The sequence below is a fragment of the Bubalus bubalis genome, chromosome 7, assembly GCF_019923935.1.
Source record: "Bubalus bubalis isolate 160015118507 breed Murrah chromosome 7, NDDB_SH_1, whole genome shotgun sequence".
In the NCBI taxonomy this organism is placed as follows: domain Eukaryota; kingdom Metazoa; phylum Chordata; class Mammalia; order Artiodactyla; family Bovidae; genus Bubalus; species Bubalus bubalis.
Window position 1 is genome coordinate 12,568,252 of NC_059163.1, and position 24,159 is coordinate 12,592,410.

At 48.6% G+C, this 24,159-nt stretch overlaps 1 protein-coding gene across 3 annotated transcripts in view; it reads left to right on the forward strand.

Annotated features, from left to right (window-relative positions):
- Window positions 1-24,159, forward strand: part of SLC2A9 (solute carrier family 2 member 9) — a 217,918-nt gene that overhangs the window by 150,683 nt on the left and 43,076 nt on the right. For all 3 annotated transcript variants that reach the window (XM_044945640.1, XM_044945639.1, XM_025289706.2), the window contains one exon: window positions 3,185-3,260. In XM_044945640.1, the coding sequence (XP_044801575.1) occupies window positions 3,185-3,260 (76 nt within the window). The remainder of the gene's footprint in view (window positions 1-3,184; window positions 3,261-24,159) is intronic.

Sequence of the window (24,159 nt, forward strand, 5' to 3'; positions counted from 1 at the left end):
AACTTTTGGCAAGTCACTTAACCTCTCTGCTCCTCAGGGCCCCATGTCTAAAATGGGATGGTTACCCTATGCCCAGCCCATCCTGACCTCCCCAGGGAAGGGACAGGCGTGTCCTCTCACCTGTAGCATGAAGATTAAATAAGACATGCATTTGAAGTTCTGCAAACAGTGCCCAGAGCATAGTAAGTGCTCAGTGAATGTCTGTTTCCGGGGGGAATGGATGGAGCCATAGCTAATTCTTATGAGTGGTATCCTTTCCTTTAATGGTGATGAGGAAACTGAGGCATACATCTCAATGAAGAAGCTGCCCAAGCTTTCACATCTGGGCAAGGGCAGACCTGAGGTCAGATCCCAGGATCTTGGGGTTTCCTCCTGCCCCTTGCACTGCTCAGGGCAGCCTGTGTTCACTGAGCATTTACGCCATGCCTCAAGCTCATCTCAGCCCTATGGGAAGTGTGGGGCGAGGTCACAGTGGTCAATAAGAATTTTCAAAAATGAATCCCTGAATGGAAATCACATGTGGTGGTCACCTGCAAAAGGTCTTAATGTCCCCACATGTCTAGAAAAAGGCAACATCAGCGTGCTGGTGGGCTTCCCAGGTGGCATTAGTCATAAAGAACACACCTGCTAATGCAGGAGATGCAAGAAACGTTGAGTTCAATCCCTGGGTCAGGAAGATCCCCTGGAGGAGGGCATGGCAACCCACTCCAGTATTCTTGCCTGGAGAATCCCCATGGACAGAGGAGCCTGGTGGGCTACAGTCCATGGGGTTGCACAGAGTCAGATACTACTGAAGCGACTTAGCACATGTCTGAGAGACAATAGCTTGTCCTTCCAAAAGGACATGCCAGGCATGCTGACCACGCAGGAGGTGGAAATCTCTTCCTTGGGGTCATGTGCTGGCAGAGACCTTCCTTCCCCACCACCAGACAGGGTTGTTCTGGACAGTCTCACAGGCTCCTCGGACCAACCAAGCTGGATGTTCTGGGTCATAGTCTTTCTGCAGAGTTAGTCAGATGTCTGGAAGAGCCATCTGGAGCATGAGAACCCCTCTGGGCCTCACCCCAAGCTCTCAGAGCTCTTCCCTGCTCAGCTGCCCTCATTTCCTCTGTCACCCCAGCCCTGCTGCCCAGCAGCTGTCTGCAAAAGAGCCTGGCTCTTTCCTCTTCCCAGGGCCCTCCTTGCTCAACTGGCTTCTTGCTTTCTAAGACCCTGGCTTCCTCCTGGATCCCTCCTTCTCCAGGAAGCCTTCCCTTTCCCCTGTCTGAGTGAAGCAGCCTCCTCTGTCTTCCCCAGGATCCCAGGGGAAGACCTAAAACACTGCTCTACACACAGCCTTGGCTTTCATTGTTGGGCCATCTCTCTCTACCAATGTACAGTGAGTTGTGGGGGTGAGACCATGCCCATATCATTTCCACATTTCCACCTCCCAGCAAGGCACCCAGGAGGACCTTGGAATAATCTGTCAAATAGATGGATGGATGGATGGTTGGATGGATGGATGGACGGACAGATGGACAGATGGACGGACAGATGGATGGATGGACAGGTGGATGGATGGATGGATGGATGGATGGATGGGCAGACAGATGAATGGATGGATGGACAATGGATAGATGGATGGATGAGTGGATGGGTGGATGGATGGACAGATGGATGATGATGGATGGACAGATGGATGGATGGATGGATGGACAGATGGATGGATGGATGGGTGGATGGATGGATGGATGGGCAGACGGATGGATGGATGGATGGACAGACAATGGATAGATTGATGGATGGGTGGATGGACAAATGGATGAATAGATGGATGGACAGATGGACAGATGAATGGATGGATGGATGGACAGATGGACGGATGGATGGATGGATGGACGGACGAATGGATGGTTGGGCAGACAATGCATAGATGGATGGATGGATGGATGGATGGACAGATGGGTGGGTGGAGGGATGGATGGGTGGATAGATGGATGAATAGATGGATGGATGGATGGACAGATGGATGGATGGATGGATGGACAGATGGACGGATGGATGGATGGATGATTCAAGGCACCAGACCCATTTAGTACAAGAGGCTATGAGGCTCCTCCAACCCTAAATCCTGCTGCAGCAGGAGCTGGTAGGCTTAGCTTGGCATGGAAGGGCTGTTCTCCCCTCTCCCCAGTCCCCGCCCCCCTCCATCCTGGAGGCCCACACTGGGCTCTCCTGTGCCTCTGTGCCCTTGCCCATGGGGAACCCTCTCCTGGAAATCTTTTCCTTTCCTCTTCCTCTTGCCTGACTTCGGCTCAGCCTTCAAAGGTGAGCACAGACTCCTCTCTCCCCGAGTCTCTCTTAGACTGGGCCCAGGTGCCCCAGCACCTCCACACATGCTCACCCACGCTCATCAGGTTCCAGCACTGGTGACGTGAGGTTCTCATCATCACCATCCAGTCTGCTAGAGCAGAAGCGATTTCCTAAACTTCTCTCCCACCAGGCGTGAAGCCACCACCCCTACCCGCCAGACAAGTGACAGCCCCTCCAAGCATATTTAATGACATGAGTTAACTCATCTCACACCTTGTCAGGACAGCAGAGGGAGAGATAGAGTGTTTTATATGATAATAGAGATTGGCTTAGAGAAAAATTTTTTTAAGTGAAATTGCCTGTAAAATTTTCTCATATTGCCTGCTTCCAATTAAGCCCTCAAATGGTGTTATTCATTTCTCTACCACTTACCATATGCTGTGCATGATCAGTTGCTCAGTCGTGTCTGACTCTTTGAAACTCCATGGACTGTAGCCCACCAGGCTCCTCTATCCATGGGATTTCCCAGGCAAGAATACTGGAGTGGGTTGTCATGCCCTCTTCCAGGAGATCTTCCCAACCCAGGAGCCTCCTGTTTTGGCAGGCTGATCCTTTACCACTGCACCACCTGGGAAGCCAAATGCTGAGACTTTGCTAAATGCTCACAGGCGTTATGCCATTTCACTGTGACATCTGTACAATAGACAGATGGAATGACTTAGGGGTTATCATCATCCCCATGTTATGGATGCTGAAACTGAGGCTCAGAGATGTAAAGTGACCTGCCTGCCTGAGGTCTCGCAGATGGATCAAGGAGGAGCTGGGGGCAGGGGTGGTACCCAGGTCCCCCACCCATGACTGCTTCCTCATCTGCCCAACTGCTCCCTCACAGGACCACGCGCCCTGGATCCCTTACCTGAGTATCGTGTGCATTCTGGCCATCATCGCCGCCTTCTGCAGCGGGCCAGGTAAGGCTCTCTTCCTCACCCGCTAGCCTAGGGATTCACGATGCCACCGGGAGAGGGCATTCTCATTGTACGGATGCGAAGCTTGTGGTCTGAGGAAGGGCAAGGACCACTGGGAGTGGAGGGGGAATAGAGAGTCCCCACCTATTTAAATGCAGTGATTGTCTTGGTTTCCATCCAACTGATGGTCGGTAACAAGCTCACTCAAAGATGCGTAGATGGTAACATACTACAACACAGCGACCTTTAACAACTGGGAGAGCTGGGAGCTGGGATGAATGAAAGATACTCAAGTTACAGTCTGTGCCCACAGAGAGGCTACAGTTTCAAATGGAAGGTATGCTGCTGCTAAGTCTGCTAAGTCGCTTCAGTCGTGTCTGACTCTGTGCGACCCCATAGACAGCAGCCCACCAGGATCCCGTCCCTGGGATTCTCCAGGCAAGAATACTGGAGTGGGTTGCCATTTCCTTCTCCAGTGCATGAAAGTGAAAAGTGAAAGTGAAGTCACTCAGTCGTGTCTGACTCTTAGCGACCCCATGGACTGCTGCGCACCAGGCTCCTCCATCCATGGGATTTTCCAAGCAAGAGTACTGGAGTGGAGTGCCATTTATTCACCATTGATTATGTGCTGTACTTGGCCAAGCATTTGATGCCCACTAACTCATTTAAGGCCCATGACAGCTCTAGAGAAGGCAGAGGAGGGAAGCTGCTTGCCTCGAGCGGGCAGTGATGGAACCGCCCAAGCCCTAGGTCCTAACCACCACCTGTCACTGTCCTTGCATGAGTGTCCAGTCTGGAGTGTTCTGAGCCCCAGTTTACCCAGGACCCAGCTTCAGCCTCAGCTCTGCCGTTTCCCTAGTGGGCAGGTCCTCTGCTCTTCCAGGGCCTCAGATGGTCAGGCGGGTGAGACTAGGGCCCCTGCCATGCTTGGCTTGGGGGGCCTGTGTCCCGCAGGGGCCCTGTCAGAGACCACGCTGGGGCTGGGAAGGTGTCTCCGGGCAGTTCTGACAATCGCAGAGCTCTCTCCCCAAGTCCCTGCTGTGGTTCTCCTTTGTTTGGGTTTCTCTGTTGATGAAAACATTTCCATCAGAACAAATGGACCTGAACTTTTCTTTCTCCCTTTGCGCTGATTTTCACGGGCCTTGATGTTCCATGTCCTGTCATTTTCATCCCCACCAGGGGCAACAGAAGGTTGCAGTGAGATGGTGGGCTGGGCCGTGGAATGATGGGGCAGGGGGGAGTATCAGACATACAAATGCGTGTGCACATGCGCACACACTGCTGCAGTGATGAGACGGCTGGAGGAGCAGGAGGTATCTTCCAGGGGACGGGGGCAGCTAACGACAAGAGGACAAACAAGGAGCCCGAGAAGCAGTTAAAGGAGACTCAAGGAGAATATGCTCCATCTCACAGGGCCTCCACACCACCCACTCCTCACACAGCTGTCACATCAGGGCCCCTGGAGGTGGGCAGCTGGTGGCTCCATGCAAGGCCAGGGGACCGTGGGGAGGAAACCCAAGGGGCAGTCTTTGCTCTCATGGGGCTCATAAACTAGTGTGACCATCTCACCCAGGCTGTGTCACCTGCCCAGTGAGGCCTGTCCTGACCACTTAATCTAAAATCAACACACATGTACACAAACAAATAAGTACACACACACATGCATACACAGAGTATACACATACACATGAAAGTGAAAGAAAGTGAAAGTGAAGTCGCTCAGTCGCGTCCGACTCTTTGCGACCCCGTGGACTGTAGCCTATCAGGCTCCTCAGTTCATGGAATTTTCCAGGCAAGAGTACTGGACTGGGTTGCCATTTCCTTCTCCACGGGATCTTCCCTACCCAGGGATCGAACCCAGGTCTTCCGCATTGCGGACAGACACTTTACCATCTGCATATGTGTATACACATATGCATACACAACAAGCATACACAAACATATACCTACATACAAGTATACACATGCACACGCATACATACACATACAGGTATACACATACACTCATGCATGCACACATGCATACACAAAGTATGCACACACATGCACAATACACACACATATACATACACACAAGCACACACATGTACATACATGCACACACAAAATATACACAGACATGTGCATATATACACAAGCATACACAAAGTATACACATACATACACAAACACAAACACAAACATACACACAAGTATACACATGCACACACACATACACATACAAGGATACACATACACAAATGTACACATGTGCACACACAAGCCACAGTCACTCACATACACACACATACCCTCGATCACATCATCCTGGTTTACTTGCTTCTCAGCCTCTTTCCCCGCCTCATCTGCTCACAGTATTCTCAGATGAGGATTTAATACAGGGCTTGCCAATCTTTTTGTGTAAAGGGCAAGACAGTAAATATTTTCCAGGCCCCACAGCCTCCATGGCCACTCTGCAGCTCTGCAATGGTAGTGCAAATGCAGCCACAGACAGTGTGTAAATGAAAGATGACACGGCTGTGTCCCGAAGAAACCTTATTCACGAGCAGGTGGCAGGCTGGGTGCAGGCTGTAGGCTGTAGGCTGTAGTCCGCTGATGTCTGACTTAGTATGTCTCCCTCGATCTAGAAAATAAGCTCTGAAAGAACCTGTTTGTGCTTCATTATCTTATCCTCAGAGCTCAGAAGGGAGCCAGAACAGGCACTGTCATGGCTAGAGCTCTTCCAAGAAGGGGACAAGTCACTCCTAAAGTGACTTGGTTAAATGCAGAGGCCATGGCTGAGGGCTTCTCTGGCCCCATCCTGCCCCATCCTGGCCTCACACATAGTAGCGTTCAGGCATTAAGCTCTCTTGATTTCATGGGATGTCTCTCACACATCGCCCCCAATCTGCATGATAGTCTTGAAATTAGGATTAACTGCTCCTGTTTACAGATGAGAAAATAAGCCCAGAGAGGTTACACGGTCCCCTAACATAAACCAGCTGGAAAATTTTGGAGTCAAGATTGAAACCCAGATCTTTAAAACCTGCCCTCTTTCCACCCTATTGCAAAGGATAGCAGTTCACATCCATGCACTGTTCTGAGCTTTTCCAGCATTTTCCATCCTCTGATCTCTGTCCCCTGATCTAGTCCTTACACCAGTTCTCTGATAATAATAACATTTATTGAGCACTTACTATGCTCCAGGCCCTGTTCTAAGTGTTTGAATGCTCATAAACATCCTGTATGAATATTAGATAACACAGAGTCAGGTTGTCAAAATAAAATAGTAACAATCAGGGATTTCACTCAGACTCAAACTTGACTAATAATTCTCAGGATACTGGTCATCATAAGATGTAGGTGAAGTTTAAAGCCATCAGCACGGCTCCCTAGATTCTTCCTTGAAGATTAGAGTACACTCTGGTCCAGATTAAACTCCCAGGGTCTCTGAATAAAACATGCAGAACAACACACATCCAGAAACTATTTTATTCATGAAGCATCTTCATTTTCACTTTGATAATCACACAGCTGACACTGACATTTTCCAGTGAACTCTCCCCATAGCTCTACATCCCATTCTAAATAAGCCAGGTAAAGCATCCTAAAAGCATTTGTGCATAGGGACTCTCTTATCTTTCTGCTTCAAGTACCACTATGAGACTGGATTAGCAAGTTTATAAACAGAATGGACTAGGTTATTATTTTTTCTCTATTTTCCCTCTCCCTATCCCAGCTGTAAAAGGCGAATTATAGGTAAGCTGTAAAACCTTCCCTTCCCAAACTAATTTTATAGCCTTTTTATAGATGAAAAGCAAAAATCTTAATTTAATCATTTCCCCAGGCCTCATAGCTAAGATGCGAGGGCTGGATTAGAGTTGACACCACCGTGTTCTAGGACCTGTAATCTTAACTCTGACCTATGCACGTGGCTACGACTTAGGGACTGAACAACAGCAATGCACATGGTCATTACTCATTGACTGCTTGCTAAAAGGTGGGTGGAATCAGGCCCGTCGGGAAACTGCCCCGCAGGACTGACACAGGATCTGGGAGAAGAGAGGAAGCTTCTGTCTTTATCCTCACGTGATCGGCCTACTCTGCATTATCAGGAATCAGTCCTGTCTGTGTCAGTACAGAAAGGTACAATTTGCCGTTTGTATCTAGTTGTCAAATGTCCGTGGCTGAAGGTGAATTCAGAGCACTTTGATTTTTATGGTTTCCTGCTGTTCTTGCTTCAAACGTTATCTGTACACACAGGTCAGGAGCAGTCTTTCTTCTTTGCCTCAAACTCACATATCTAAATCATAGCACCTATTGTTGACACAAAGGCTGTGTGACACACACAGACCTTCACAATGAGGCCGAACAGAACATGGGGATGCTTTCAGAGCTCCCAGGGGACCTCAGAGATCCTTTGGCAGATGAGAAATTGTGCCCAGGAGCTGGGATGAATTAGAACTAAGGCATCCTCAGTTCGTGAAAGAACAGAAAAATTTTCAGTCCAGTTATTCATTGGAAGATTAAGCTATGCTTTCCCTGCCAAGAAGTCCTCTGATTATGACTTGATTGCTTCTACTGATGGGGAACTCTCTACCTAACAAGCCAATGCTGTGGTCCAAGGTCAGGGAACTATGGCTTGTGGGCCAAATCTTGCCCATGGCCTATTTTGTATGACCCATGAGCAAGGAATGGTGTTTACATTTTAAAGGGAAAACAGAAGAATGTGTGACAGAGACCATCTGCAGTGGCCTAAAAAGCCTCATGTATTTCCCATCTGGCCTTTTTTCAGAAAAAGTTTGCCACCCCTTCTAGAATCCCTCAGTTCTGACCTTTGGAAGAAGGGAGAGTGAGCTAGCTTATGAGGGAGGGAAAGATGAATTTCAATACAGCAGAAATGCAAGGATATAAAAGGAGGTTAATAGCAAAGGAACCAAAAATAACCCAGCCAGGCCCAAGCAGTGGTCCTCAAACACTGCTGAATTACCTGGGAAGCTTTCAAAAGTCCTGATGGTCAGGTTGCATCCACGGCCAACCAAACCCTAAGCTGGCGGTGGGACCCAGGCCACATTTTCTAATACTCCCACGTGATTCCAGCTTGCAGCCAAACTTGGAAATCCCTGGGCTAGAGCCAGCTTTCCCAACTCTGGCTGAAAGCATTACAATCCCCTGAGGGGTTTAGAGAACTACAGTGAATGCTGATTCGGACCTCACCTGACACAGGCTTCGTTGGACCTCCAGGGTTGAACCCGGTGAGAACCGCTGTCCAAGATGGGTTGGGGGTGGGGGCACAGCCCAGGACCCGTCGGAAGTCAGTGAGGAGCTGGAGGCAGGTCCAGGGGCATTGCGTTAAGATTTACTCTGAGCTCCAGAGAGGTCTAATTCGGGGGGATATTTAAGCATGAACTTCATGGGGCAGGTTTGCTGTGAGAAGAGCAGATCTGGAAGGCAAATGGATGGGAAAATATATGTAGCCAAGTGGCATGAGCCAGGGGCCAGGTGGGAAACCCAGGCTACAGGAACTGAGGACCAGACTAGGGCGGTGGGCCTGGGCAGTGCCAGCTGGCAGGGACCCCATGGACATGGGCCCTGGGCTGAGTCAGGCCACTGAGGGGAAACCCCACATCCCTGAGTGGGATTTGAGCGCTCTTCTGTTTTGTTCTGATAACAGCTGTTCTCCTAGGAAGAACAGTGAGTGCTGACATGATCTCTCGGTGGACAGATTGGCCTTCTTCTCCGTCCACTTAAACAAAGATGCTAAATTGAACCCATCTGCAAACCTGCCTGAAAGGCCTTCTTGACCCAGTCCACAAAGATCTGCCTTCTGTGCTTTTTCCCAAGCTCTCGTCCTTCTTGCGGTGACTTTGACTCCCCTCCCAACATTTGCAAATGCTGCCTTCTCGTGATCATGACTGAGTGCTGAGTTTCAGGGATTTTAGACTCTGCTCTCCATCAGTGTCTGGGAGGCTCCCTAAGGAGAGGTTCAGGTGCACCCTCCAATCTCAGATCAGACACCCCATGTTCACCCACCAGCTGGGTGTCACCCACTCCAGCTACTGTAGCCACGAGATTGACCAAGGCTTAGAAACTTCACTTGGACTCAGATTGACAGCACATAGCTTAAGCCCCCGGGGAAATTACCTGTCCAGGGGGTGCTGCCACTGGAATTGTGAGATCATGTTGCATCTTCCTAAGTGGACAGGAAGGAACAGGTCCCCAGAAAAGCTGCCCTGGGAAAGCGTGGCTTGGAGCCGATGGGAGAAAAATGGCCAAGGGCCTCCCAGGCAGCCTGCCCCTCCATGATTAAATGAAAAAAAAATCATCTTCCCAGGAGAGAAGCTGTACTTTGCCCGAGGCAGCTTCTGTGGTGAGCGGATCAATGCAAGGAGACTTGACAGGGAGTTGAAATTAGGTGAAGGGAAAGAAGGAAAACAAGAAAGGCAGTTTCCTGCTACATATTTTATTTGTGTGCATAACCCCAAGGCAGTGGCAGAGAGGCCGCCCAGGATAAAAGAGCTTTATCTTTGAGGGAAAGGAGATGATCCTCAAAGCATGTCAACTGCAGTTTGAAAAGTCTTATGATGAACAGACTGTGCCGGCTCTGAGTTCAGCCCTCTAAGGGCAGTTTACCAGCCAGTGGGGAAGACTGATGCACCCTGGTCCACACAGCAAGATGAAGTTGATCACTGTTCATATAAATGAGTGCATCAGGATCTGATCTGAGCTTTCCAGAAGGTTTGTGATGTCCTGATGAGGGAGTATGCCAAGTGCCCAGGGAGCATGTGATGATGTTTAAATGATGTTAGTTGCTCACTTGTGTCCGACTCTTTGCGACCCCAAGGATTGTAGCCCACTGGGCTCGTCTGTCCATGGAATTCTCCAGGCAAGAATACTGGAATGGGGTTGCCATTCCCTTCTCCAGGGGATCCTCCCAACTCAAGGATTGAACCCAGGTTTCCTACATTGCAGGCAAATTCTTTACCCGTTGAGCCACTGGGGAAGTTCAGGACACTCCTGTCACTCAGGAAATTCCAAGGGTTTGAGGAACTCCATGTTTTGTGCCAGGAACTGTGCTCTCTGGCAGAAACCAGGGGGAAAAGCCAAATGTATATTTATTATCCCACAGTGCCAGGCTCTGGGCCAGGATTGCAGGTAAAGAGTGAATGAGACAGTGTCGCTGCCACCACGGAAGAGCAGCTGCACAGTGTACAAACGACTCGCCCAAGGTCACACAGCAAGAGCAGCAGAGCTGAGAGCGAGACCTGGGCAGTGACCCTCCAGACCCTCTCTCCCCACCAAGCACCCCGCCTGGCATGGCTTTGTGGCTCATACTCCTGCGGTCCTGGGTCCTGGGGCCCACGGGAGGGTTCTCAAATATCCCATCCAGACGTTGATCTGTCTGTAGACTGAAAAGATGCACAACCTGGAAGGTGAGAATTACCTTTAATTCAGCAGACAAAACTGAGGACAAAACTAAGCCCAGGAGGCAGCCTGAGACAGCTCTGAGAGACTGCTCCAAAGAGACAAGGGAGGAGCTGGGATATACAGTTTTTTCAGCAAAGACCAGGTAGTTGGAACATCAAAAGATTACTGTTCATTAAAGAAAACAGATATCTCAAGGATGTTAAGGAATTTAGTGCTTTTCTGTGTCTTGGCAAGATGCAAGAGTCTGGGCTCACTGAAATCATTCCTTTGATCTGCACCTTAGCTAGTGGAGGCCAGTATCCTGTTTCTTCCGGGCTTCCCAGGTGGCGCTAGTGGTAAAGAACCCGCCTGCCAATGCAGGAGATATAAGAGACGAGGGTTCAACCCCTGGGTTGGGAAGATCCCCTGGAGGAGGGCATGGCAACCCACTCCAGTATTCTTGCCTGGAGAATCCCATGGACAGAGGAGCCTGGCGAGTCACATGGGGCAGAGTCCATTGGGTCACAAAGGGTCAGACACAACAGAATCAACTTAGCATGCGTGCACGCGTCCTGTTCTTTCCAGTCCCGAGTCCCCTGGGGTGCACTGTTGGGGTGACTGCAGGGACTGGCAGCCCATTTGCCTCCATCCTGAGTCCCCTCGGGGCTCACCACTGGGGCAGCTGTTTACCTAGTATGGCAGGCAACAGTTTTCATTCACCACAGTTAGACATCCACCTCGGACCTTTCACCCTCTGTGGCCTTGGCACCATGGAGCCTTTGGAGCACTGGCCACGGAGGTCCACTGAGGGTGGGAGAGAGGCCAGAAGTCCACCTGTTCAGCCACTGGCCAAGGTTGCCCCTTGAAGGGAACCCTCCCACAGGCACTGTTGGAAGTGCCAGCCAGGATCTGGGAACTGAACTTTGAGAGTCCACCCTGATGGAGCCCATGAGACCCAGAAAGGGGAGAGGCTAAGCCCAGCAGACTCAAGAGGAGAGCCTGGGGAGGGGTGAAGGGAGAAGAGTCAAGGGAAATACAGTCCAAACCACACACATGTGTGACATGAACTGAGCGCCAGCCTGGCACCTGCTCTGTCTAGTGGGGAAGAAATGGAAAACATGCTGCTCCTGCCCTGGAGGAGCCCAAGGGAGACAGACCTGGGAATGGATGATCTTGTTCAGTGGATTTACCCAAGGGCAGGAGTGGGAAGAAAGGAGGTGGAACCAGGGGATGTCAAGTGGCCAGCATTTGGGCAAATGTTGCTTGGACATGATCCCATTGAATTCTCTCGAGTCTGCAAGGTTGGATCCATCATCTTACAGCTGGCAAGGGTGGATGGAAGTCGAGAGTCAGCCCTGCTCTGTCTGCCTCTGAACCCCATGCCATGGGGCAGGCGCTGTGCCAGACCCAGTGTGTGGGTGAGGTTCTGTCCCTCAGAAATGCTGCCCCAAGAGGAAGCTCAGCGAGCAGACAGCAAGGCCTCAGCTGCCTGGTCAGGGGTCAGGGCAGGAGGCCAGGCCCTGCTTGGAAGAGATCCTCCCCAAGTATGAGTCTAGCACAATGCCTGGAAGTTATAGGTACCCAGACATTTCTGCTTATTGAGTGAATGAATAAATGAGAGAGCAATTCCATCCATGGCCTTGGCCTCCACTCTACATTAAGTAGGCCAGAATTTAGGTGGAGGTCAAGTCAGATGATTTATTTCCCCTGAGAAGTTAAGAAACTCTGCGTAAAACAGAGTAATAAGTACATCAATCTCTAACTTTCTTGACCAAGGAGTAATGATTGGGTGGAAGACATCAGTCTATATACATTAAAACGATTAGCGCTATAAATCAAGAGATCTTAGCCTGACACCAAATAGGTATACAGTCCTAATTTTTTTTAACGGTTTAATGACAATAAATGGGAATCTCTCACAAGTCCAGGCTTAAAAAAAAAAAGTAGCAGTCATTGCTCAGGACATACTTGTATATCTAAAAGGGATTGATGCAGAAGGTGAGGTTGAACTCCAGTAGTGTGGATTCTAATTCTTAGCTGTCTCCATGCAGAAGTGGATACCAAATGCCCACGCCCATTACCATCTGGGATCTGGGGTGAGGACTTATGAGATAACCTCTTTCTAAAACTACCCTGCAAACTCTAAACTATCATAGAAATTTGCACTTAGGTCAAGGTCCAGCACAAAGGTATTGTCAGCTGGGATTTTAAAGGAAATTGAACAAATGGCCTATTTCAGAGGAGAGGCAGGTGAATGGGTTCAATAGAAAAGATGGAGACATGTGATAAATACGGACAGAGGGAAGTGCCACCCCCCCCCCCGCCCCACCCCCGCCAAGCCTGAGCAGGCATCAGGGAGATGAATTTTAATTAATATTCATTTCTCCCAAATAAGAGAAATTAGATACTAAGAAACAATATTGCATTGTGAAGACTGAGCTTGACAGCCCTGTGGAGCTCTGTGGACCATTGCTATATTTAAGACTTTTGCCACCATCTCCACCTCCAAGAACTAATTTTCATCCCAGTTGAGAATGCATGATGGAGGTAAACGCGCAGATATTTTTTAGTCAGTCCAAGCTGTAACTTCATCCCCAAGAGCGTGAAGAGGAATGAGAAACGTCCCAACCAGGAGCTTGGAGCCCAGGTTAGAGGCAGTTTCCAAGTAAAGAAAAAGAAGAGGAAGTAGTTGGCTCTCACTGGAGAAGGGGGCTGGATTGACAGTTGAGGCTCAGAGAGGTTAAGTGCTCCACCCAAAGTCACACCGCAAATGAGCAGGGGAGCCAGGATTCCAGTTCAGGTTGGTGTGAATCTAGAGCCCAACCTCTTAACATCCACACATAGTAGGCTACCAAGTTGAAATGAGCCGAGCCACCAATCATGGGTTCTCAGAGCGTGCATTGCACACAGTGCCATGTCTAAAGACACATCATCCCCATGTTAGACAGACACAAACATAGGAGAACATCAGCCCACAGGCAAACCCAGCCGTGCATACACTCAGGAAAGCACGCCTCGCACACTGGTTCACACATACACGTACACTCATGTGTATGACCCCCTCTCCAGATGTTCCCCCAACGTTCCTTTCTTATCCACTCTCAGCAGCCTGATGGCCATCCCTTACCTGCCTTCAAATCTGGCCTGGGTGCCCGCCATCAGGGTGGGTGGGAGGAGCCCAGGTGTGCCTGGCCTGGGGGAGCAGATGGTTGGCACGCATGGTCACCAGCCAGGGCTGCCGCCTGCCAGGTGTCTGGAGAGTTTCCTCGGTGAAGCCAAGCTGGGCCACGGTGTGTGATGGTTCAGGTCATACAGAAACCTACTTAATTTAGGAAGTGTTTTTCCTTGAGGAAGGGGCACATTTTCTCGTTTGCAAAAGTGCCATTTGGGTCAGCGGTGGCCCAGCTGTAAAGAAAAGGAAGGAACATCTGGGCAGAGGCCAGAAGTCAGAGAGCAGAGCGTGTTGGTGGATTCTGAGGACACAGAGTGTTGCAGGAGAGAGTGGGGACGTGGGGGCAGCAGGGAAGGTCCAGACACAAAGAAAACAGAGCCGGGTCATCACAGCCTTCACAGTCTGGAAGAGCTATTAATAGACTTTGTCCTCCCGGAAGTAGGCAGCTGCTGAGGAGTTTCAGGCTACAGTGTGACATTATCAGACTGCTGTTTTAAAAGTCTGTAGTGTGGAGACTAAGTGGAGGGGAAATACGGAAGATGGGAGAGGCTTGAATGCATGCATGCTCAGGCACTAAGAGACATGTCCAATTCTTTGCGACCCCATGGACTGTAGCCTCTAGGCTCCTCTGCCCCTGGATTCTCCAGGCAAGAATACTGGAGTGGAATGGGGTACTATCTCTTCTTCCAGGGGATCTTCTTGACTCAGGGATCAAGCCCGAGTCTCCTGCCTCTCCTGCATTGCAGGCAGATTCTTTACCACTTGAACCATCTGGGAAGCCTGGGAGAGGCTTAATAGGCGTAAATTAGGGATCATTAAGGAATTTGTATTAGGGAGCTATCACAGTGTAACAAATAACCCCAAAACTTAGCAGATTAAGCAATAACCAACTATAATTGCTGACATCACCAACTCAATGGACATGAGTTTGAGCAAGCTCCGGGAGATGGTGAAGGACAGGGAAGCCTGGTGTGAGGCAGTTCATGGGGTGTCAAAGAATTGGATACAACTGAGTGACTTAACAACAACAATAAACCTATAATTGCTCCCAAGTCTATGCCCTGACACAGTAGTTTTGCTACACCTGGCTTAGGCTTTGCTGATCTTCATGCAGATTGGATGGATTCCAGTCAGTCCAAGGTGGCCTCAACCACTGATCTGTAATCAAGAGGAATGACTTGATGTCTGTCACCACCCAGCAGGCTAGCCCAGCTCATTTACACGATGTTAGACAAGTGGTAGAAAGGAGATGTGCAAAACCTGCCAAGGTCCAGGCTTGACATCACTCTGTCCCTTTCTCTTGGCCAAAGGGAGTCAAAAAGTCAGCCCAGAACTAAGTGTGGAGAAAAGATTTTACCTCCATTTGGAGGGGCTAAAAGTACCATGGCCACTCTGCAATCTCTCCAGAAGCTGTAACCGTAGACTAGGCAAGGGATGACAATTCAGGACTCTCATTTAGGGAGAAATAGGTGTCATCCGTTCATTTACCCATGTCACAAATAATTATTGAGTGCAAACTGGAAAAGCCATCCTTCAAGTCCTGGCAATACAATGGTGAGCCAAACGCACACACGCACACACACACAGTCCCTCCCCTCGAGGGAGCTTACTTTAAATGACGGTCAGAAGTTAGCATCCCTGCTGGAAACGTATGACAGACTCCACTGACATAATTTGAAAAGGCAAACTGCAGCGGTGAAGACAGGCTACAGGATAATGTCAAAGACCCTAATTATTTGGAAGGTCTCAGCATATGACGTGGACGCTCACTCCCCCATTTACTGGCTGTGCATAAAGCAAAGCAATTTACAGAAAGTTAATTCATCAAAAGTCAACTCACTGAATGGTCAAATCGCTGAAAGCCATGTCATAGAGAAAAACTCTTTGCAAAATTAATCTTATTTCTTTTAACTATCTCTCAAGAATGTAGAGACTTTTGTATGAAACACAACAATTTTAACACCTTTCATTGATTTCAGTGTTGCTCTTCTTGCCTGCATAAGTGAATTTGGAAAAATTTCCCCCTTTTTAAAAATTTAGTTCCTTGGGGCAAAAAAAAACATAGCTGAACGGCATAAAATATATCTGTATCCACAGTAAGAATATACGTCTTCCTCGCTCTCCAAATCCATTTTATTCTAAAGACTGACACACACAGTAAGTAACAGAGTTTGGATAGCAAGATATATATCAACACATTTATGTTACTTTCTTTGATTCCTGAGTTTGGAAAGACAGAGTTTGGATAGCAAAGGTGCAGAGAGCAAGAGATATGCACCCATTGGTAGATGATGCTTCTCTTACTCGTGAATGAATTTTACATCTTTGTCTTTTGGCGAATTGACCTCAGTGAAATGAGCTGCTGCTGCTAAGTCACTTCAGTCATGTCCGACTCTCTGCGACCCCATAGACGGCCTCCTACCAGCCACCTCTGTCCCTGGGATTCTCCAGGCAAGAACACTGGAGTGGGTTGCCATTTCCTTCTCCAGTGCATGAAAGTGAAAAATGAAAGTGGAGTCGCTCAGTCGTGTCCGACTCTTAGTAACCTCATGGACTGCAGACTACTAGGCTCCTCTGTCCATGGGATTTTCCAGGCAAGAGTACTGGAGTGGGTTGCCATTGCCTTCTCCAAACAGTGAAATGAGAGGCTGTGCCAAATTCAGGCTTCCCTTGTGGCTCAGATGGTAAAGAATTTTGATTATAATTTGGGAGACCTGGGTTCAATCCCTGGGTCAGGAAGGCAACCCCACTCCAGTATTCTTGCCTAGAGAATTCCATAGATAGAGGAGCCAGATTAGGGGCTCTAGCTGGGTGTCTGTGTTTCAGAACCCGCTGTTTTTCTCCCTATCCACCATCCAGGCTGCTGGGTAGGCAACAGGATTGGCATTTTAGCACATTTTTTGGAAGATTCCCAAGTAGACAGTTCAGCCCAAAAACCCTGTCTTGTTTGTAGAAGCTTTTAGGCTTAGTAACCAACTCTGGGGCTACCCAGAGACCCATACCTGTAAGCTGGCCAAACTGACCACTGGCTACCCACTTCTCCTCCACAGCTCTCAGAACAACACGAAAGTCATTTGCGAATGCTGACAGTGTGAACAATCGAGCATATAGCCAGCATTTCAGATTCTGTGCTGAGTATTTCACTCAAGCCATCTTACCCAGCCCTCAATGAGCCCTGCAGGCAGATTGTCTTATTCCCATTTTGATCATGAGGAAGATGAGCCTCCAAAAGTTTATGGCTCTTCTAAGTCATACATGTAGATGCTACTGATGTCAGAGGGTGGCGATGTTTGTGCTCTTTTCTACCATAATGCAGTGAACATTGATTCTCCCTCCAAGATTCACATTCACTCAGAACCTCAGAAAATGTCCCAGTTTAGAAAGAAGATCGTTGCCTATGTAATTAGCTAAGGATCTCAAGATGACATCATCCTAGAGCCAGTTCAGTTCAGTTCAGTCACTCAGTTGTGTCTGACTCTTTGCGACCCCATGGACTGCAGCACGCCAGGCTTCCCTGTCCATCACCAACTCCTGGACCTTGCTCAAACTCATGTCCATTGAGTCGGTGATGCCATCTAACCATCTCATTCTCTGTCATCCCCTTCTCCTCCTGCCTTCAATCATTCCCAGCATCAGGATCTTTTCCAGTGAGTCAGTTCTTCGCATCAGGTGGCCAAAGTAATGGAGCTTCAGCTTCAGCATCAGTCCTTCCAATGAATATTCAGCACTGATTTCCCTAAGGATTGACTAGAGCCAGGGTGGGCCTTAAATCCAATGACCGGTGTCTTATAAGACAAGGAGAGGACAGAGAGAGAGACACAGTGGTAATGTGAAGATGGAGGCAGAGATCAGAGTGATGATCCTACAAGCCAAGGAACATCAAGGAGTGTCAGCAACACTGCAAGTTAGGAGAAAGGCCTGGAGACTTCCCTGGTGGCACAGTTGATAGGAATCCACCCGCCAATGCAGGGAACACGGGTTCCATCCCTGGTCTGGGAAGATTCCGCAAGCCGTGGAGCAACTAAGCCCACACTCCACAACTCCTGAGCCTGCACTCTAGGGCCCGGGAGCCCACAACGACTGAGCCCCTGTTCCACAACTACTGAAGGCCTTGCACCTAGAACCTGTGCTTCGCAACCAGAGAGGCCACTGCAATGAGAAGCTCATGCAACTCAGAGAAAGCCCGCGTGCCGCAATGAAGACCCAGCACAACCAAAAATAAATAATACAAACGATTTTAAAAATAAAAAAGAGAAAGGCATGGGATGGTTTCTCCCTCACAACCTCCAGAGAAAACTAACCCTACCAACACCTCCATTTCAGACTTCTCGCCTTCAGAACTGCGAGAGAATAAATATGTTGTTTTTAGTCGCCGCGTTTTGGTGATGTGTTAGAGCAGCCCTAGGAAGCTAGCCATGATGTTGGCAGGAAAATATTTTCTGTCTCCCAGGCAGCAGTCGACGTGGGGCCAGTGGGCTTTGAAATGACAGACTTCCATCATCCAGCTATCCTCATCCGCATCATCACTAATGCCAAACAGATGGTGGGGCAAGCTGCTCTCCAAGCTCATGGTGAGCTTTCTGCTTATTCAGGAAGACCAAGGGGAACTTTTAAAATTAATATTATCTTCCTTAGGCAGAGCACCTGTTCAGAGCTAGGTACCACAGTCACCCTTATCCTCAGAGCATCCTGCCAAGGAAACACTCTATTTGCGACAGGGTCACCTGGGCTCCAGGAACCTGCCTTGCCCACATCACATAGTGCAGAGATATCCCAGGATTTGAACCTACATCTATCTGACTCTGACATCACCTTTCCTGCCACTCTCCCTCCTGTTTTTCCAGACACTTCATTTCCTTCCTTATCTCTTTTCTGCAGCCTAAGGCAGAGTTAATTAGTGAGTTTATTTCCTGCCGTGTTAATTCGGCAGTGCGCTCTATGACTGTCTGCCAAGTTGTCCCCAGAAAAGATGGTCCCTCAGAAGCAATCCTAAGCAAATGCTGTTCTGAAAGTGAATTTGAGCCCTCCAGGGTTTCAGGGCAGAAGCCTGGATCTGCAACAGAAAGATGGAAAGTTTTGAAAACACTGGTTCTACAGCCCCAGAGTTGGTGACACCCCCCCCCCCCGGCTTCTAGACTTCCCTGTGATTCCCCCAGCAGCAGTCTTCCTCCTGGCTGGGATGGAGCGATCCTGGGACCAGGCAGGGGGATTTTCCGCTTAGTTGTTCCTTGCAGCCTCTGAGATGGTGAGAGTAGGAGTCTCTGTTTATGTGATTAGTGTCCCATGGCTGCTATACCAAAGTGCTGTGAACAAATGGCTTTAACAACAGAAGCCTCATCTGTCACAATCTGGAGACCGGACGTCCAGAATCAAGGTATCAGGAGAGCTGAACTCCTTCAGAGGCTCAGAGGAGAATCTACCCACACCTCCCTCCTGGCTCCTGATGGCTGCCAGCATTCCTTGACTTGTAGCCACATCCCTCCAATCTCTGCCACCTCTTTGTATTGCCTCCTTTTCTATGTACTCCCAAGTCCTTCCCACTTCTCCCTTATAAATGTGGTTAAAAATAAATTCACAACCTGAAGGTTGAGAGTTATGTTTTATTAGGCAGGAAATTTTGGGACATCAAATCCGGGAGGCAGCATCTCAAGTGACCCAAGAGAAGTGCTCTGAGAGGGGTGGTGGGGGAGGAGACAAGTTATATCAACGTTTTGCAACAAAGGGCAGGTAGTCTGACTTCAAAATACAATTGTTAATTAAAGAAAACCAGATATCTCAAGTTAAAGAACTCAGCCCTTTTCTATTTATGGGCAGATGTAAGAGTCTGGGCTCACTAAAATCATTCCTTTTATATGCATCTCGGCTACCTGGTCTTCCCTTGTGGCTCAGCTGGTAAAGAATCCGCCTGCAATGCGGGAGACCTGGGTTCGGTCCCTGGGTTGGGAAGATCCCCTGGAGAAGGGAAAGGCTACCTACTCCAGTATTCTGGCCTGCAGAATTCCACGGACTGTATAGTCCATGGGGTGGCAAAGAGTCAGACACGACTGAGCGACTTTTTCACTTTCAGCTGTCTGGGACCAGTATCCTGTGTTTTCACATCCTGAGTTCCCTCAGGGCTCACCTGTTCACCCTTGGTGGTGGCTACAATCGCTGATGACTGTAACATCCTGTATTTACTGACATGGCAGGAAATATGTATGTGATTGCATTTAGAACCCATGCTGATAATCCAGGATAAGCACCTCCTTAGCCTGGATTTTAAGAACTTTAACTTAATCATCCCTTTTGCCATAGAAAGCAGTATTCACAGGCTCCAGGGATTAGGAGATGGGGTACATGGAGGGCCCCACCTGCTCCTGTGATGGCAAAAGGGCTCACAGTTCAGCAATTGCACCCCTCAATCTCCACACAAATGCTCTCTCCTTCTCTCCTGTCTCACCCACTTCTAATCTCACAGTGGGTGAAGGGGCTCGAGAGCCAAGAACCAACCTTTGTTGGCCTTCCCCATGCAGGCAGAAACCCTCAGGTGGACTTTGGAATTTCTGCCTCTGTTGTGTCTTGGTTCTGAGTCCAAATGAAGCTCTGTTTTAACCTCCTGTTACCCATGCAATGTAAATGTTAACTAACACGACGTGACTACAAGGCAAGAAGTCACCTTTGCTAAACAGGGTCTGGAAGGTATAAAAAGGAGCAGAAGCAGGGTCTTCTTTTTGAGGGATTACTAGAAGTAATTCCTGGGGGCAAGGCAGGGTGGGGCAGGGGCTGTGTCAGAGTCCTTTGGTTGCTGTTACAAACCCCCACTAACCTCAGAACAAATGTACATTTATTCTCCAGGGTTCTGGGGTCCAGAAGCCTAAAACCATCATCAATGGGACAGAGTCAAGGTGTCTGCAGGGCTGGTTCCTTCTGGTCTGGGAGAGTTTGTTTTCTGGCCTTTCCCTACTTAGAGGTTGCCCACATGCCTTGGCTTGTGGCTTCTTCCCCAATCTTCAAAGCCAACTGGGTAGCACCTTCTCTCCTCTCTGACCCCCTGCCTCCCTTTTATAAGGACCTTGTAATTATATTGGGCCCACCTGGACTGAGGGTTCCCCAGGTGGCTCAGTGGTAAAGAATCCACCTGCCAGTGCAGGAAATGAAAGAGACACAGGTTCCATCCCTGAGTCAGGAAGATCCCCGGAGGTTAGGAAATGGCAACCACTCCAGTATTCTTGCCTGGAAAATTCTTGCATCCTCCACCAGAGGAGCCTGGTGGGCTGCAGTCCATGGTGTGGCAAAGAGTCAGACACAACTGAGTGACTGAGCAACTCTGCATGCACCTGAATTGGGTAGGATAGTCCAGAAGAGGCTCCCCATCTCAAGATCCTAACATTATCATACCTGCAGCATCTCTTTTGTCATATCAGATAACATTCATGGTTTCTGGGGATTAGGAGTCAACATCATTGGGAAGGCAGGGGGTGGTGGTTATGCACATTCCAGGTAGTAGCAGCATTTCCTAAGGTTAACAGGCATGGGAAAGAAGGATATATTTGGAAATGGCAGGAAGTCAGGAGGCTGGTGGTGTCACGGGGGAGCTGGGAATGTTGGCAGGAGGGGCTAAGAGGTAAGCAGATCGAGATCAGACTCTGCCTCGTAATTCAACCAGTATCTGTTGTTGTTCAGTCGCTAAATCACGTCCGACTCTTTGACCCTGTGGACTGTAGCATGCCAGCCTCTCTTGTCCTTCACTACTTCCTGGAGTTTGCTCAAATTCATGTCCGTTGAGTCGGTGATACAATCCAACCATCTCATCCTCTGCTGCCCCCTTCTCTTTTGGCTTTGGTCTTTCCCAGCATCGGACTCTTTTCCAAGGAGTTGACTCTTCACATCAGGTGGCCAAAGTATAGTGAGTGTATTAATTCACTTAGGCTGCCATAACAAAGTCCTACAGACCAGGTGGCTTAAACAACAGAAATGTGTTGTCTCACAGTTCTAGAGGCAGGAAGTCCAAGATCAAGGAGTCAGCAGGGTTAGTTTCTTCTGCAGCCTCTCTCCTTGGGTGCAGAAAACCCGCTTCTCACCACGTTCCCACATGGTTGTCCCTGTCTATGTGTCAATGACCTAGTCTCTTCTCGTAAGAACACCAGTCAGATTGGATTAGGACTCATGCATATAACCTCATTTAATCTGAAAATCTACATTTCCAAATGCAGTCACATTCTGAGGTACCGGAGGTTAGGACTTCAATACATAAATTCCAGACATGTCACAATTCATCCCGTAACAGTAAACTAAAGTGAAGCTCCTAGAACAAGAACCTCCATGGTTCAGGTACTTATTCTTCCTCTGACCAACTGACGTGGGGCCAGTTGCTTAACCTCTCTGGGCATCATCTGAAAATTAAAGATAACAATGGCACCCACCTCACTGGGAAGTTGTAAGGATTAAATGCATCCATTTGTTCAGTGAATAATTACTAATGGCAGCCATGTGCCAGGCACTCCTGTAGGTGCTGGGGAAAATGATAATGAACAAAAAAAAGACAAAATGCCTGTCATTCTGGAAGTACTGATGCTGAAGCTGAAACTCCAATACTTTGGTCACCTGATATGAAGAACTAACTCATTGGAAAAGACCCTGATGCTGGGAAAGATTGAAGGCAGGAGGAGATGGGGACGACAGAGGATGAGATGGTTGGATGGCATCACCAACTCGATGGACATGAGTTTGAGCAAGCTCCAGGAGTTGGTGATGGACAGGGAAGCCTGGTGTGCTGCAGTCCATGGGGTTGCAAAGAGTCAGACACGACTAGGAGACTGAACTGAACTGGAATGTTTATTATAATGAGACATTATCCTTTGTGTATCGTGAAGAAGGGAATGGCTACCCACTCCATGATTCTTGCCCAGAGAATCCCATGGACAGAGGAGCCTGGTGGGCTACAGTTGTCTATGGGGTCACAAAGAGTTGGACACGATTGAACGACTAACACTTTGACTTTCTATCCTTTGTATAGGGAAACAATATAAAACAATATGAAATTCACTTATCAAGTATATTGGACTGGAATAAGCACTACAGAGAAAATTTGAGCAGGGAGGTGGCCAGGAAGCTTCTTTGGGAAGATTTTGCAACTTGTCAGAGAAGGTCCTAGAGGCAAGGTGTCAATTGAGCAAAAGATGTGAAACCATGAGAGAACAAAACATCCCGAGAGCTGGAGGAAGAGAACACAGAACAGAGGGGCAGTAGGCGACAACCCAAATGCTGATGCCCACGCGCTCAGAGCAGAGAGGAGAGAGGGCCTTCAAACCATCTCTTGGCTCTAAGCCGCGATCTCTCTAAGGCGCCAGTGTCTGCAAGAACAGTGTCTTTTAGACTCTACATTATTTGCTTTTGCTGTTGTGACAAATTATCACAAACTTAGCCAATGAAAACACCACTCATTAATTATCTTATAATTTGGTGCCCAGAAGTCTAAACTGAGTCTGCAGGGGAGCTCTTCTTACAGAAGTTCGAGGGGAGAATTTATTCCTTCCTGTTTTCTTCTTCTCAAGGCTGCTGGCAGATCTTTCCTCATCGTCTCTTGCTCCATCTTCAAACCTCTGCTTCTGTCATAACATCTCTTTTTCTGACTTTGACCCCCTTGCCTCCCTTTTTCATGAACCTTTATTTTAAGGACATAGAGCCCACCTTGATCAGGCAGGAGAATTTCCCCATCTCAAGATTCTTAATGCCATCTGCAAAGTCCCTTGGCCATGTAAGGTAACATTGTCACAGGTTCTGGGAACTAGAATGTGGATTTCTTTGGGGGGATATTATTCTATCTATCAGACATCTCTGGTGGCTTAGACAGTAAAGAATCTGCCTAATGCAGGAAATCCAGTTCAGTCCCTCAGTTGGGAAGATCCCCTGGAGAATGGAATGACTACCTAACTCCAGTATCCTTGCCTGGAAAATCCCATGGACAGAGGAGCCTGGCCGGCTACAGCCCATGTTGTTGCAGAGTCGGACATGACTGAGCAACTACTCACGCATGCATCCCATCTGTCACAGCATCCTTGATGCTCCAAGTCTGCACAAGGGGAAGAAAAACTGCAATATGAAATGGAATTTCTCCTATTTTATGTTCCCCATGGGCCGCTTGATGTAGTCAAGAAACTATGGGCTTCATCCTCTTCCAGTCTTGGGCCCAAAGGTCAGGACCCCACTTCCCAGCTGTGTGACCTTGGGCAGCTTAGCTCAGCTCTCTGGTCTGGTCCCACCTGTAATAAGAGGATGATGGATACAAGAAAGCTGTGATCTGAGTGTAAAAGAAATCTCTGCCAAGTGCCTAATAGAATTTCAGCCTACACAAAGCACTCAACG